This window comes from Chiroxiphia lanceolata, chromosome 6 (assembly GCF_009829145.1).
Source record: "Chiroxiphia lanceolata isolate bChiLan1 chromosome 6, bChiLan1.pri, whole genome shotgun sequence".
Taxonomy (NCBI): Eukaryota; Metazoa; Chordata; class Aves; order Passeriformes; family Pipridae; genus Chiroxiphia; species Chiroxiphia lanceolata.
The window spans coordinates 23,041,398-23,057,783 of record NC_045642.1 but is presented as its reverse complement, the minus strand read 5'-3'; the positions used below and the strand labels follow the sequence as shown (position 1 = coordinate 23,057,783).

Here is a 16,386-nt window from a genome sequence, read left to right as displayed (position 1 = left end):
CATTTCACCAACTGAGGGTGTTGGATACTGTCTAATCCGAGGTTAGCTCTGGTTTAAACAGAAAAAGAAAGCTTTACAGAGCTCAGTCTAGATGACCATGGCTCAAACAGCCTCACTCATGCAGATGAATCCATACACATGCTTATTTACCCTTAGCTGGGGCTAAGTTCGGGATGACACCAGGTTCTCTCTTCCCAAAACACCTCTTTGAGACAGCAGTCATCTTCTGTCCCCAAAATAGTCACATCTGATCATCATTTAGGAAAAGAGAAACTTTACACACTTTAACAATCTCAAGTGTGAAGTAAGAATAAAAAATAACACCACAGAACCTTATAAGAGAGTTAAGAGCATATTCATTAGAAATGAAATACAAAATACAATGATGCTGCAGGACAGGGAGCAGCAGACAAACAAGACCTGCCCATTCCCTACCCTCACCCCAAATCCAAGGAATACACCTATATAGTACAAATTAGAGATCTCAAACAGGGGGAAGAGAAGGGGGTTTACAAAGTAATTTTCTTGCTATACAGAAAATATATTATTTGCTGGAAGTCACTGCTGAGCTGTAAGGGGCCCAGGGTCAGTCACTGCTCAGGAACGCCCCTGAAGAAACACGGACCGCTACTGCTTCCCCACCAGTTTGCTGAACACATCATAGATCTCTGGCTTTTCCTGTGCAAACTGCTCGGCTGTATTTTTCTGTAGCCAGTCAGAAGAACGCATCTGTTGCTGCAGGAGGCCAATGAGGTCACCAAGGTTGGAGCTGCTGGCACAGGTAGGCTCCTGGTGGCGGGATACAAAAATTACTTCATCTGTGCTATCTGCTTTGCCATCCTGATCTGACTGACAGGGCTGCTCCTTCTCCTCTGCCAGTATCTCCTGCTCCCGCTCTTCCAAAACCTTGCGTATCCGTTGCATACCTGCAGTGGTATAAGGAGGAGAAGCATTAGTAGATTAATTGGAGCCACAAGTGCCCCCAGATCCATCAGATCCAGAAAAGGAGGACAGAGAAAGGAAACACAAACAGAGAAGACAAGAGGATAGTAACAGGCTTAGGATTAAGGAGAGAAGGGAACAGTGCTACAGAAATTCTGGTGAGAGAAAAAAGAGAAGAAAATATTACTTGCCTAACTGTAGCCGGTGGGTCTTGTCAGCAAAGATGATGCGGAACCATCCAGGTTCACTGCATTCAAAGGCTTTTCCGCAGGACAGGAGGACCTTATTATCCAGAAAACGCTTCCAGAGTAGCAACTCCTCCTCAAATGTGCCTGTCTTAAGGTACTGGAAGAGTCATCAGAAGGGCCAGATGTTAGTAACATATAGACTAGATCACTGAGATCCTCATGAATTTGTGTTCCCATGAGGTCTGCAAAGGCCAAGGGAGACACCTTTTACCTCTGAAGTACAGCAGTTGTGATATAAAGGAAGAAATGGGGAGTAAAGTAGCTTGAGAGTAGTAAGATTCCTGCAAGGAGGGAAGTTCACAGATAGACGAAAGGAAAAGAACAGACTGAAACACCTGACAGTCCTTCCCTCTCCTCATTAGACAACAGTTTCATTAAAACAAAATGCTTATCACAATATTAACCTTTCCCCTAGATGCAGTTGCACTATGTACCTGCCCTCATCCCAGGAGAAGCCTCATTTTCTAAGATTACCAACCTTTCGGAAATCAATCCAGACAAAGAAGCCTGCATTGCGGTTGAGAAAAGGAACCCCAAGTGTCTTCAGCTCATCTGTCACATACGTATGGGCAGCTTTTAGGCGGGCATGGTTGGCCCTCAGGTACACCTGGTTGATCCAGTCTGACCAGAAGGAGAAGATAAAGAAAAGAATTGCAAACTGAGAAAGTATTCTGATCTGTTCAAGTTTCCAAAACACTCCGTGTCTTTTTCCATTTCACCTCTTTTTCCCTTCACCTCCTTCTTTTGTTTTCTGTTTACTCAAATAGCAAAAAGACAGGCAAGAACTACTTAGCAGTTTCATGTCTGTGCAGAAGAGTATCTTCTTGACCTTCCTAAGGAAGTTTCCCTACATTCATAGCTCTTAGTTGTTGTAGACTGTTAGCATTCCATCCTGGGTGGACTTAGAAACCAACTTCCATTTCCCTTGTCCCACAAGGTGTGGTTCTACACAACACTGGCTATTTCTGTACAAATAGCTACCACACTTCTTCCAAGCTGCTCCTCTAATTCTGCTGATCAGAAGCTCTGCAGAAATGATCCTTTTATGTAGAGCTGGCAGCCTTGTGTTGCATGGGCAGTTCCAGGGTAACAGAAGACTGTCAGTTAAGCTGTACAAACAGGAGACTACTTAAGAAAGTGAGGGGAGGGGATCCTCCAGGTACCAAGACACACAGAATGGCAGAGGATTTTACATGGAGCTACTGACTCACCTCTGTCTTTAAGCAGCTGTGCAACCTTGTGCTGGATAGGTCCACAAACCCCATGGAAATAACACAAAGAAGCCACTGCATTAGCAACATCTTGGTTCTCTGTATATAAAGTACCAAAACGAATCCCAGAAACAGCAAAATCCTGGAGAAGATGCAGAGAGACTACTTTATTAAACAGGAAGGCTGGGATCCTATTACTACTACCTTGCTCTTTTCAGCATGAGAACCTGAGGACCCCAGACCAACTCCACCAGCCACAAAGCCACAGCACAATAGCAACCAGCACTCACCTTGGTTATTCCCCACATCACATGAGTCCTCTGTGGATCAGGCAATCTGTATGTAGAAGGATGCAGATGGGCAGTTAGTGTCATAGGTGCTGAAGCTTTTGGATCACCAGTGCAGCATTGCAGAAACAGAGAGGTAGCATTACACAGTGATAGTGCATCAGGAACATTAGTCAAGTAGGGAAAATTCAAATGCAAATAACTTTAGAAGCTAGGAACTCCCTGGAAGTAGTTTTAGACAGAATTTTTAAATATTTTATATATACAGATGCATATCAGTGCTACATTTTATACACAGATTTCCTGAACATATGAAGTATGTACATATAATGCTAGAAATTAGGCCTGTGCCAATGCATATTGCAAGAACCAAAAGTCATTTTCTTTTACATCAAGCCTAGCAACACTGTGCTAACACCTAACAAAGAATATTTTATTTCCTTGCAACTGTGCACAAAAAGAAAGATAGCACCACTGGTAAAGACTAGAAATTTAACAAACAAACAAAAAGCCCACCTCCACAACAACCCCTCCCATCATATTTTAAAAAGATTTGAAAAGTTTTTCATCTCATTAAAAAATACTTAATAAAAGCCTTTATCAAGTCTGTAATACCAGACTGTGATCTGTGACTACTCTATTAAAAAAAAGGAAGTAAACAGCAAAAGAAAGTTTTTCCAGGCATCAACAGAAACGTGGTAAAGAGATTACAATGTTTAGGTAGGAAGAAAAGTCTCAGCATCTTCGACAAATGAAACATCTGTTTCTAGTTTTGGGGACTGCCACAACCAAATATTGAAGCACACCTTGAAAAGTGTACCACAACAGAAAGCTGTCATTTTTTACTTGCTAGATTGCACTTGACAAAATGCATTTGCCATTCAGAAATTACAAAAAAAAAAAGAAAAAAAAAAAAAAAGGAAAGAAATCATTATAAGACGGATTCAGAATTTGCTTGCTCATGACTTAACTTCCAGTCACAAGTTCTCAGCAAGGCATCATGTTGAACTGTCACTGGAAGATGGCCAGGGAAGTAGGAGCTGATTTTACCTGTCCATGCTTAGGACACTGTGAAACGTGGCTGATTCATCAAAAACTGACAGCATGTAGATCTCATCTACTATCACATGCAATTCATGTCTGCAAAAGGACAAAATGGAGATTACTAAAGGAGGCTGCTTCACATTCAGAAGCAGGGATAAATTCAGGCCTGCAAATACTTGCTTTAAATAAGGAAGAGAGGATGCCAAATTTTGCAAAGTAAAGCAGTTTTTCTTAATTCAGGTCTATTATATGTACATTGAAGTGATTTGAGGTATATCCACTTAACTGTCACCCACTGCAACCATATAACAAGACAAAAATCCAATAATTTTCAATGCACTAGTGAAAATTAATTCCTGTATGTACTATCCATCTAGAAAAAGTTGTATTATCATCCACTCAGCATCTGACGGATTCAGAATCTCAGAGAGTATTATGATCCATGATGAAGCTGGGAACCCATATTCCTATACTCCTTTGTCTTAACAGATACAGAGAAACTGGAAAGAAAAGAACTCAGCTTTCTACCAGGGAAGTACAGCACTACAGTGTTTGCCAGGATTACTGAAAAATAAACTTGCATTCCTTGATGCAAGTTGTTTTACCACCCCAGATGACTGCACGGTCCATGTTCCCAGCACTCCCCTCTCCTGTCTTAAGTCCACTACCGTGTGTGAAGAATAGACAGGTTGCCTGACTTAAGAGATATTCACAGCAATTCAGGGACACCAAGTAGCACACCAGGTTCTGGAAGCTCTATCTGACTCAGTATGCCTCAGCCTTCCAAACTGACATACCTTTTTGCAAATTCCAGGTAATCCCGTAGCTCTGACAAGGAGTAGATGTCCCCAAGGGGATTTTGGGGATTCAGAAGAATTAAGGCTCTTACAGTGACACCCTGCAGAGTACAAATAACACAGTATTAAGAGTCCCCATTATGGGATAAATTTTCAGTCCCTCTACTTGAGCAGTGAGCTTGACACAAGATTCCCCTTAAGCTTCCACCATAATTTTTCACCTCGAAGGTTAGATTTGTATGAGAAAACTTTTAGCCACAAATCAAGATTTTTTTAAATAATTATATCACTTGCAAAGGGAACTGAGGAAAATATCATAGAATGAATCTATGATTTTTAAAAGAGGGAGTTCCTACAATCACTGCCATCTGGTCAACCAATTAACGAGAAAGATGCTCTCACATGTTCTCAGCATGGGAGCACTTTCTCTGAGCTGTATCAGTAATTGGGAATTAATAAATTACTGAAGATTGCCCATGAATGTGGTAAGAAAGATGAGAATTTGAGTTATGTGGATGCAAAGTTACTCATTTAGAGCACACTTGGCTGGAGATGTCAGAGTTAGCAATGATCCAAAGATGCAGCTAAACATTTATGGGACTTATGACAATGTCAAAACTTAGAGATTCACTCTTCAGAAAAGCGATATTCATCTGCATTTTGTCGTCTAGATTTGTACCTCTCTCTCTTCTGCAAAAACTCTCAGCGTTCTTAGTGGATTCATTTGCACTGCTGTCGCTGTGTAGAGCAGTCAGTTTTGGGGTAACTCAGTTGGCCTGCCTTGAAGGTGAAACCCTGGGTAGTCCCAAATTTTAGTGCAAACCCAAGTACTTTTTTTTTTTTTTTTTTAGTGCTATGAATGGGTTCCACTGCTTTGTGAATGGTCTGGTACCCCTAGTTTATCCTTTCTGCTGTGACCAAAATTGGACTGACACTGAGGGAGTCCCCCTAAGACTGCCCCCGAGTTTGCAAGCAACCTAATCTCAGGAGGTCTACAAGGACAAACAGAAAGCCAGGTGATAGGTTTTGAAAGTGCTTTGATCTTTAGGCCACTTCTGGGACATCATGTCTCCAACATATTGTAGACTGAGGTAGTAATGTGAAGCTCAGCTAAACTCACCTCTGCCTGGGCATCCTGCAAAGCTTTTTCCAGTTTTTCCACTGTAAGCTGAAAAGGGCGAGTGTTTGTTCCAGTAATCTGAAAGACATAAAAGAGATAAAAAAGGCCAAGTTATTTCAATAGAGACTGCCCTCAGCCAATCCCTTGAGAAATGTTTCCTGAAAGAAAAAAAAAAAAACAACAATAATGACCTAGCAACCATCTTCTTATCCTTTTATACTACAGAGATAATAAATAAATAAATAGAATCAAAGAAATGGCCATCATAGGCTGGCCACAAACAGAATTCTCTGGCTATCTTTGAATAACTACAACACTGTAAGATCTCCATCTGCTCTTCCACCCCGGGACCATCTTTAGTAGGACAGACACACTTCTCTCTCCAAGGTTCAAAATGGTCATTTTTTTCCTTTCAAGGGCTGTTATTGGGAGTGAGATACAAGAAAAGGACTGCAGTCTCAAATTACTTTCTTGCAAATTATGTGCCCAGTTTCCCAGTAATAAACTGGGAAAATGTCCACTGGCTGCAGTGTATCCTTGTTCTGAGAACGGCTTCCAGAGGCTCCCAAAGCTCATCACTTCCCAGTATCAATTTCACTACAGAAGCCTGTATTCCTCAGATCTTACCTTACTGTCTAAACAGACATACACCAGCTTGACATTACCATAGAGGAAGATACTCTGGGTAATACCACCGTAAAAGGGAGTAGCAATCAGAACAGCTTCTGGAACCGAGAAAATAAAATTGGTTATCAACAGGTCATAACCCTTCTCTCTCCTACTGTGCTTCAGCTAAACATGAAAGCTTTTTTACAACTGAGCCCTCTGAACCACTGCAGTGTTACTGCCTTTGCCTTCACTTTATTTTTACATTTATTCTTTAATCTTCTGCAAGAACCCAGGTAAACATGAGTATAGTCCATGTTTAGTCTAGCAAACTAAAACATAGTGAAGGCAGACAGGGCAGACATCAAGTGTAAGTGCATGACATCTGCAGACCATGAAGATGAAGAATTTCACAGCACAATGTTGCAGGAAACAAGAACTTGGAAGAAGGCAAATGGCAATTCCACTACTTCACTTCTGTCAAACAATATTTAAACGAAGTAACACAGTATTTTATTTCCCAGCAAAAACCCAAACCAAACCAAAAACATGTTCCAACCATCCACTTACCCCCTGGATCACAAAGGACTGTAGCTAATGCAGAAAATAAAGAGCCACAACCATTTAAAACAATCACCTAGAAAAGAGAGAAGATAGTGATAAATCTGTACATAGAAAGACAACACTATAATAATTCCTGACAATATCACTGAAATAAATTTTCTCCCCAGTTGTCTAGCAGAATTTTTCTGCTGAAATCCCACTTCTGCCAGAAATAACTTTAATCCTGTTTTTTGCTTCAGAGACACTTTGTTCTGGTGCCATTATTGATTCTAACAAGCAATTTAGAAAAAGAATAGGGAAAAACTGGGGAGCAGTTCTGAACTGCTATGAAGGCAAACTACCTCTCAACAGCTAATATGTGATATCGTCTCCTTGTGGTAATAACAGCTCTGACCTCCTAACAAATTTGTGCAAAAGTGGAAATAGGTCTCGCACACGAGCAGGTTTGACTCCTGCTTCTGGAAGACAAAAGCTCACAGGTACCATGAGTTTCATTCCAAGTAGCAGGGAGAATCAGGTGCCTTGGAGAGGCAGTGATCGGCAAACTGACCAGTAGTAACTTCAGTTCACGAGAAGAATGGGACTTTGCTGAATCACTGCAGCCAGAAAAGCAGTGACTGCACCAGTTCCTGTTGCCCTGAATGCTGTAGGGAGTCCCTGATCCCTACAGATTCCTGTATCTCTCCCAAGTCAGCAAGTTCTGCAGAGACTCAGGTCTTGATCCCTTCCTTACAACAACGCCATGAAGTTTGAAAAGGTCTGTTTTACAGGCTAAAACTAACTCTTGGTTCAATTACAAATCTTTGTCTTGAGGTATAAGAGCAGAATGAGATGAAATTAAACTCAACTGAAACAATGGGCACTCTTTGAGTGAGGAATACAGGCATAGTAGGACCCTGAGCTGAATAAGGAGATGAAAACATAAAGCCCCACTGAGAGCACTGGCAGGACACATTTGTACACAAAAGAAAAGCATGAGGCAAATATGCAGTAGACCTGAAATGTTTTGGCTGAAGTGTGCATCAAAAGCTACTGAAATGAAAGTGTGCATCAAAAGCTACCGAAATGAAGAATCACTCTCATTTACATGATAAAAGGCTGCATTCTTACCAAATCATGTGTTTAAAAAACCAGAAGTTGAAACTGATTACCAACAAATGGCAATATGTTAGAATATACAGCAATGAACACCGGGTTACTTACATTCTCTGCTTTAAGAGGTGCAGGGGCCTTGCAGTAATAGGTCAAAAATCGAGCCACTTCCTCACGTAAACTGAAAAATACACAAAAGCAAATATTGATTCAGCTTATTCTCCAAGAGGCTGGGCTTCCAAGATAGGTTCACATCTTAGGGAAATAAAGTCAGGGCATAGTAAAGTGTGATGGAAATGGCTAAAAAACAGGATAGACCCATGCAACAGACAGGATTTTTACACACAGCAGAGGTCACAGATAATGTTGATAATGTCAATAATGGTGCCAGCATTTCCCATGAGCTTTAATCATGCACAGAAGAGAAGGATTACTGTCCCCAAGTATTCGCTACGTTTCAAAGAACTGCCTGGAGTTACCCAATTTGTTAATGTATGCGGTGCTTTTAAAACTGTGTTTTATTTAGAAAATTTGCACTTTCTCTCCATAAAAGAGCTTTTGATTGGATTAGCTGGTAGGACAGCCAATTTACAGTTTTGCAAAGAAAAAGATGATTATATGACCTAGAAAAGTTTTAACTAGTGAATGTAGCATAAGCGCTTTGTCTTCATCCACTCTGCTTATTAAACAAGTAGTCAAAAAGAGAAGCATTACAGAAAAGACTTACAACAGATGTCCCGTCCAGTCAGGATACTGAAGCAGTGAAGGTTCCATCAGATCCATATCAGTCTGTGTCAGCTGGAAGCAATGAGAAGAACCATTAAAAGCACAAAAGGGAAACATGCAGATAGATGGGATCCATTTACAGGCACATACATGCATAGACACACACCCGTGCAACTTCAACAGTTGTAAAACTGGATTGGGAAAGCCAGTGACCATAAAAATTAATGGATGTAGGAGAAGAAAGGACCAGCAAACTGATCAGTGATAACTTCAGGTTATATGAAGTATGGGCTTCTGCTAAATTGTTGCAGCCAAAACTTCACTGCACAGAGATCTACAAAAAAGGATACAGGACAGGCAACACACATGATGCCCATAACAGAGATGCCTGCAGAAGACTTTCACAGCAAATGAAGAAATCCCAAGAGTGTTTTGCCCAAGCTCTGAGGACAACAGCTTTCAACTCGAAAGACAAGTCCCAGTTGTAAAAGTTCATGTCTAGACTGCTAGATAGAGTTAGAAAGAAATTTGAATCACAGTCAGATACATATTTTCTTTAATAAACTTTCAATATGTTAATTCTTCATTAATTTCTTTTTAATGAATATCTTTCATTAATGTCTCAGTTCCAAGTTACTGCAGCTCCTTCAGTTCTATAATTCTGATCAGTTTTGGTAAGTGTTGAAGTATAATGTGAGCTTTCAAAAGACAGAAGAAAAATGAAATTATCTTCTTGATAATTCTTCCCCTGGGCAGGCAGTTTTTTCCTTATGAGGAGTTCATTTTGCTCTCAAAGACAGATTCACCTGAACTGTGGAGTCCTTTTTAATGTTTATATTTAGATAAAGTATGTACACTGCTTTTACCTAAATATTTTCAAGGTTATAAATATCAGGGTTCACATAATCCAGTTCCATGAAGTTGCAAAGGAAAGCAAAGCATTGATACCGATAAAGAGAATAGGACAGTTTAGATAAACAAAAAGGGAATAAACAAGTATCCTGTACAATGTACCTTCCAAATATTTAACAGCAAGCAAATCTATGAGTTAATATTAAAAAAAAGTAAAGGCAGGGGGGACTCAAGTAGGTGATAGTGCAAGGGTGGAGGAAAATTCAACATGCAGTGTGAAAATTTCACACATGATAACAAAACCACAACATTTTGTATAGGTGTTCTAATATCTGGTGCAAAGCTCTGGAGTTTAAAGGCACTGTCCTTATCCCACGAAGAATTACAACCTGATATTGTAGGATTAAAGTTCCTTTATTGAGCTGTAGATGTTCTTGAAGCCGACACAGCACAGAACTGTGCCTCAGATCTCCCTCTTAAACTTATCTAGAGAATGCTACATAAAACATATGGTGACTTGGTGAAAAATGACTATGCAGTAATAAGAGGAGAACTCTTAAAAAAAATGTGTTAAGGGCTAAGGAAACCAGATGGGCTAACTGAAAGGAAGACCATCTGAGATCTCACACACCACAAAATATTCTCTAATTTAAGGGTCAGAAGTTAAAGACAGAAATCGGATACATTATTCAGTGGCAAAGTTAAGTATTTATTGTCCCAAACAGCAAAAAATTATTTGCCTACAATCCCAGCTGGTGCTGCATTCAGTGAATCCATACTGTAACTCCAGGCTGCGATGACTGAGAAGCTGGCAACAGTATCTTTGTTCAACTTGTTGCCACAAGCTTGAACACTACAGTTGAAGTCTCAACTCATTTTCATAGAAAGGCTAATTAGGATGTAGCTGACTACTGTCTGGCCCTGCACTACTTACTGCAGGCTTGGTGTTAGTTTAAAGGGGAAAAGACAGCAAAGGAAGGAAGGTACCACCTATGCAGCCTAGAAGGCACCATTTTTGTGCAGGCAGCACCTCTGCCTACCTGTTCTTTTAGCTGGAAGGCGGAGTGGTGGGGTAGCATCCCCCCCCCCCCCGAGTCAATGGAGTGGCAGGTAGAAATAAAACAAGGAACATTTTGAAGGTGGAAACTGGTGGAATGTGAGCAACCATGAACTTCAAGATGTAGAGACTGATTGTCCAACTCTGAGTCAACTTCCCACTCCACAGATAACTACTGGCAAGAGAAAGTATCACCTGCCCACCTCAAAGGCTGCCACCTGGGCAGTGATTTTAATGGAAATCTAGAAACATTCCTCTACAATTCCTTCGTTTTGACTTTTTCTACTTTTTCAGTTGTGCTGCATGTTTCATTCCTCTGCCTGGTGGAACTGAACAAAGTGAGCAGGTAGCAGCTGACCCAGTCTGATTTTGAGGGATTTCACTGCTGCCACCCTTGCACATTTCAGGTGAGTTCAGAACCATTTATCCAAATTGTGTGACCTCATAATGGACAGATGTGAAGATCCTTGAAATTAAACAGAGTTCAAAACTAATTTCAAATCATCTGTATTAAATCATCAACTGTCAGCAGAGGAAAATAAAATGAATCTTATTTTCATTTCGTTTTCTGAACCAAGTACATCCCCAAAGGGAAACCCATCATAAAGAAGAAGAGAAAAACACCCATGCTTTTATCCTTCTGGAAAAATAACATAATGGATTCAAAAGTGACTTCCAATAAATACGAAATTCACAATGAAAAACTCTACCAGAGAAGCCTGAGCAACAGCAGTAACTCTAGGAAAGTGCAAGCATTGAGGAGGAACTATAGAGCAAATTCAGTGTTTCTTTTTGGAATAGAACTTACCCGCTTAGACATCAGGTCAAAGCAGAGTTTATTCTCACTGGTGCCAAAGTTTATTATACCCTAGAAAGACAAACAGTGTATTGTTTATAGACACATAAAATCTGCATACACCACCTTAGCTATCACTTCACTAAATTTCTTCCAAAGAGCTTACCAAGGAAAAATCAAAACACAGTTCACATAAACTTCACCATATAGAACTTGAGACACGCATCTATGTGTGTGTGTTTCCATATATATCCCAAGTACTCCTCTTCTGAGCTAATAAACAGTCTGTAAATGAATATGTACTAATGGTTTATACTTCTTTACAAAATATGTTTAACTTAATCTTGAATTCACTTACTGGTATATGTAATTAAAAAAAGAAACCCTAAAACAACTTTGAAAAAAAAATGGGGTTTACACTTCTGCAGCTGTTTTAAACAATGTTTTGGACACGTTTCTTTACCTAAAAGCATTTGTGTATCAGACCTTACCATTCCACACCACTCATTTGCTTAGAAACCACATAAACATGTAGTCATGAAAAGTGGTTATAACACTGAATTTTCCCCTCTGGAGAGATGACCCTACAATTCCATGTATGATTTGGCCATATATAGCATGGCATTAGATCTTGAAGAGTTCAAATCTACTAGTACATTTTCATTATTGAAAGAGGTTGGGTGAATAAATTTTAAAAATGTGAAAGAAAATCTAAGTAACTATGCTTCTAATGTTATTAAAGTACAAGTCCAACTTCAAGTATTTGTTTAAAAAGCTACTTTCTACATAGACAGCAGTTGGTAGAAGTGGCAGCTTGTGCCTCATAAAATACCTTGTAACAAAAACTTGCCCATGTTTTTCTAGCTTAAAAATCTAGTTTTCACCTCCCAACACAGGGTGACTAAGTCAGGACTAATAATAAAATATTTTTAAATTTTCAAGCAGTTCAGTATCTGAATGAAGGATCTATTTCAAAGTAATCCACATATAAATCGTTATTTATATTTACTATACTTGTTACTCAGCAATAATTTGCCATGAAGTATTAACACACAGCCTTTGTGCCACAAGAGGGCTATGATGAGCTACTTAAAACTGAACAGCTAAGCATAAGCAAGTAGAAAAAGTGCCAAGTGTTATTAAAAGTAATTAAAAAAAAAGTCTACTACTTAGCAGTTGCATCTCCTGCACCCATCACCTGCAATAATCAGATATAATTAGATAATCAGAGATGGTCTTCATTGGGTAACAGAGGTGATGAAGTGCAAGGAAGAACATGAGCTCTGTTCCTATAGATTTCTTACATTTTTCAAGGTCTACTACTGGTATTATTACCCCAATAGGGAAATCAGAGTGTGCAAACCTGAGCTGAACACAGCATTCATCTTTGATATCTAGATGATCTGCAGAACTACTTCTAATTTCTTTTCCTCAAACAAACAGTTTGATCTGCCTTGTATTAGTGAGATCAAAAAACCCCCCACACTTCTGGCGTATCTGTCAGCAAACCTCTAAGAAAGTGTTTTTTTCCTAGCAGTAAAGCCAGGAAAACACTTTGAGCTTTTTACTCACATTGGGGTTCTTGTCTTCATCATATTTGTCAGCATGATAAGCTTTGTACCCTTCCTCAGTGGAGCCCTGAAACATGTTGGCAAAGTTGCCACGAGCAGAGAGATAGGGGCTTCTCTGGAAGCCGTTGGGGTTACAGAAGCCATGCATGTCAACCCTCCTCTTGGTAAGTGGACGAAACCTCATCTCTTGCAGACTGCCCCCTCCTCCTCCCATTCCCTCCATTTCGGACAATGCCTGGCTGAAGTCCAAGCTCCGAGGCATGGCAACAGAGGAGGAGGAGCTGCTATGGCTCTGCTTTAGGATGCTGAGCATTTGAGCAAAGACATTGAACATGCGAAACTCATGCTCCCGCTCCAGTTCAAACCGTCGCTGCTCCAGTTGCATTCGACGCTCCTCCACATCCAAATCTCGCTGAAATCGGCGTTCCTCCATCTGCAAAAAGCGCTCTTCCATGGCCCGCTGAGATGTCAGAGTCTTCAACAAGAGATCATCAAGCGGGTCCCTCATACGCTGGCCTTTCCGCTTTTTTCTCAGTCGATGCAAGGCAGAGAAGCCAGGCCTGGGAACAACATTCTGGATCCGTGATGAGTTTGCCATGTTGGGCTCACTGAAACCTGTGAATACATAAAAGAAAGGAAGAAAAAGTAAATGCACAGCAAACGAAGTGGTATGGACATGCTTTGCTGCCTTCCCCTGCCCGTCCTTGGAATGCCTTTTGATCTACTACAGGGTTTACAGAAAAAAAACAAAGTAAAACCTGTCAGGTACATCTTGAGGCTTACGAATTTTTTTGAAGTTTGTTTTTTAACAGCACACATTGGGCATACCACTATGGTGCCAGCCCCAGCCCCATACTCGGCCTCCGTATTAACCTGAATGATCAATCACCAGTTGCCTCCACTGGACTAACTATGCAATCACCACAGTGAAGAGGACATAGCATTTCTTCCTGATCTCAGACATTAATCTCACACTGGTTATCATCCCTCTTATTCTCCAACATGTCATGCTCTTCCACCAGCCTGTTCTAGACTGGTTTGAAATCCCCAGGATTTCCAGACTGTACCCTTCCTGACAGCTAAGCAATGACCAACTCTACTGTCAGTGCACGAGTCTAATCTCCTATAAACAAATATGCTGTTTCTGCCCGTGACTTCTTTACAAGTCCCACTAAATAGCTTAGAAAGCCAGACAATAATTATTCCCAAGTATTCTTCATTGTTGAATATCCTAAAATATTAGATCTGGAATACATTTTAAAAGAATGCAAGGGAAGTTTCACCTGCAGGTTTATAAAGCAACCATGGCAGAAGAGGGTCTCCTGATACAATTCAGCACGAGGACTGCAGACAGCCCTGGTTATGTTCAAATTATACCAAAAAGCATGCAATTGGGTTTTTTTTTCAGTAAGGTAAGCACTGTCAGCACTATATGCAGAAATCCAGCACAAACGCCAAGCCCAACTTATGGCTGACATTCCAGCCGTTTGGATTTCATACACAGTATTTAGCCTAGCTCAGTAATTCTAGACTTTATGTACCTGCAGCAAGATACATTTTAGGAATGGCCAGAAGACTATGAATGCAGATACCAGCCTTCTACTTTAAAGCTTTTTGGGACGTGGAAAATCAAGGATCCGAATGTCAGTGTGACAACCAGGTGTCTACCTCTGCACTAGGAAAAAAATCTCTCTTTCTGGGAAAATGGGTAGAAACCTTATGCTGGAATGTAAAAGGCTATCCCTACCTGAAGGTGAAACATTGGTTTCAATGGGAATCTCCACCCTGGAGATGGGAGAGTCGTTCTGGGCCCTCTCCAAGAAGGCTCTCTCCATCTCCTGTTCTTCAGGGGAGCCCTGCTGGTAAGACATGGCTTGTGGGGGCTCTGGGGTCAAGCTGTGGTCATCAGAGTTCACCTCCTCACATTTGATTTCCATCAGTTCAGGGTGCTGGGAGTGTCCAAAGGGCAGGGCCGAGGAGGCGAACTGCTGGTGGTAGCTCTCCACCATGCTGCCCTGCAACACCTGCTGAGCCATCATGCTGCTGCTCAGGGACCCATAGGCCAGGGCTGGTCGGCTGGTCAGCACCCGGTCCATCACCTCGTAGAACTTCCACGTCCGCCCGCCCCGCGGGGCCTTGCTATTGTCCTTGATCCGCCGGTACTCCAGCTTCATCTTCTTGATCTTCTCCCGGCACTGGTCGCCCGTCCGGTGGATGCCCTTCTCCCGCAGCACCTCGGCGATGCGGTTGAAGACGTGCTGGTTGCGCAAGCAGCTCTCCAACTCTATCTGCACCGACTCGTCGGCCCAGAGCTGCAGCAGCTCCACCACCTCGGGGTCCGACCAGTTACTGCCGCGCTCGTACTTCTTCCCCCGAAAATCCATCGCTGCCGGGGGCCCGCCCGCCGCTCGCCCCGGGCTGCGCACCTGCCCCTGCCCCGCTGGGAGGGGCTCTCGCACCTCGGCCCTCGAGGGCGCCGGGGGGCCCGGCCTCCCCCAGCCCCTACCGGGCTGCAGGGACGCGGGCACGGCTTGGCACGGCTCGGCTCGACACGGCTCGGCTCAGCCCATCCGCTGGAGCCAGGCGGAGCGAGCTAGCGGGGAGCCGGGCCGGCATGTTCACATCCGGGGTGACGCACATGCGTGCAGCCTTATTCCGGGATAACTTTATCCCGTGCCAGGCACTTGTCGCGCTCCCGGGGTCGGGCCGGGCTCCGAGCGGCGCCGCGGGGTCCCTCCGTCCCTGCCTCCTTCCTTTCTTCCCTGCCTCTCTTCCCCCTTACTCCCTGCTCCCGGCGCGGCCCGGCGGGAGGCAGCACCGTGCTGTGCCGGGCCGTGCCGCACCCCCCGTGCCGGGCCGTGCCGAGCCACAGCGCGCCACGGCCGCCCCGCCCCGGCCCCGCCCCGGCCCGCCCCGCCGGGCGCTGCCAGGCACGGCCCGGCACGGCTTCGCCCGTGTCACCCCGGCCCCGGCGAGGCGGAGCCCTGGGAAGCGGGGCCGACGGGCACGGCCCCTCCAGCCTCGAATGCCGATCCGTCTCCCGCCGGGCCCGGGTCGCTGGCGGCGGGGTTGGGGTGCGCGGGCCCGGCCGGCGAGAGCTGCGGGAGTGCGGCGGCAGCCCCTGCCCGCGGCTGTGCCCGCTGCCCGCCCGGGCACTCGGGTAGGGCTCGGGGACAGGCAAGGGGACGGGTCACTGCCTGCGACCCCTGGACACTAGTGAAGGACTTGTGCTTCCAGGCTGGCCGTCCGGAGGGACCAGGCACTACACCAGTTCGCTCCTGTGTTTACACCCCACCATCAGTCAGCTGCTGGCTTCCAATCCTTCCGAGTACCCCCCGTCCTCGGACTGCAGAGAGCGAATGCAGGATTTCTTACTGTCCCTCTACACCACCAGCTCAAATTCCCTGCAGGGATCTATAATTGCGGAACTCGACTTCACAGAGCTGTCTTGCTGCATCAGCCATGAAGATGCC

The 16,386-nt window shown here is 43.3% G+C and overlaps 1 protein-coding gene across 2 annotated transcripts; it reads right to left on the bottom strand.

The window, feature by feature from the left end:
* Nucleotides 1-336: 336 nt before the first annotated feature.
* On the bottom strand, nt 337-15,752 carry ACCS (1-aminocyclopropane-1-carboxylate synthase homolog (inactive)). Of its 2 annotated transcripts, none has more exons than XM_032691817.1 (15): nt 14,661-15,752; nt 12,915-13,528; nt 11,355-11,414; nt 8,639-8,709; nt 8,023-8,092; nt 6,826-6,892; nt 6,277-6,374; nt 5,650-5,727; nt 4,530-4,630; nt 3,739-3,828; nt 2,692-2,737; nt 2,402-2,543; nt 1,669-1,811; nt 1,134-1,287; nt 337-926 (listed from the first exon to the last, which is right to left on the bottom strand). In XM_032691817.1, exons 1-15 carry the CDS (start codon nt 15,295-15,297, stop codon nt 628-630), a joined length of 2,670 nt encoding a protein of 889 aa, XP_032547708.1. In that variant the 5' UTR covers nt 15,298-15,752; the 3' UTR covers nt 337-627. The 2 variants fall into 2 exon arrangements, with proteins under 2 accessions (XP_032547708.1, XP_032547710.1); XM_032691819.1 differs by having other exon boundaries at nt 14,838-15,752.
* Between the last annotated feature and the right edge of the window lie 634 nt (nt 15,753-16,386).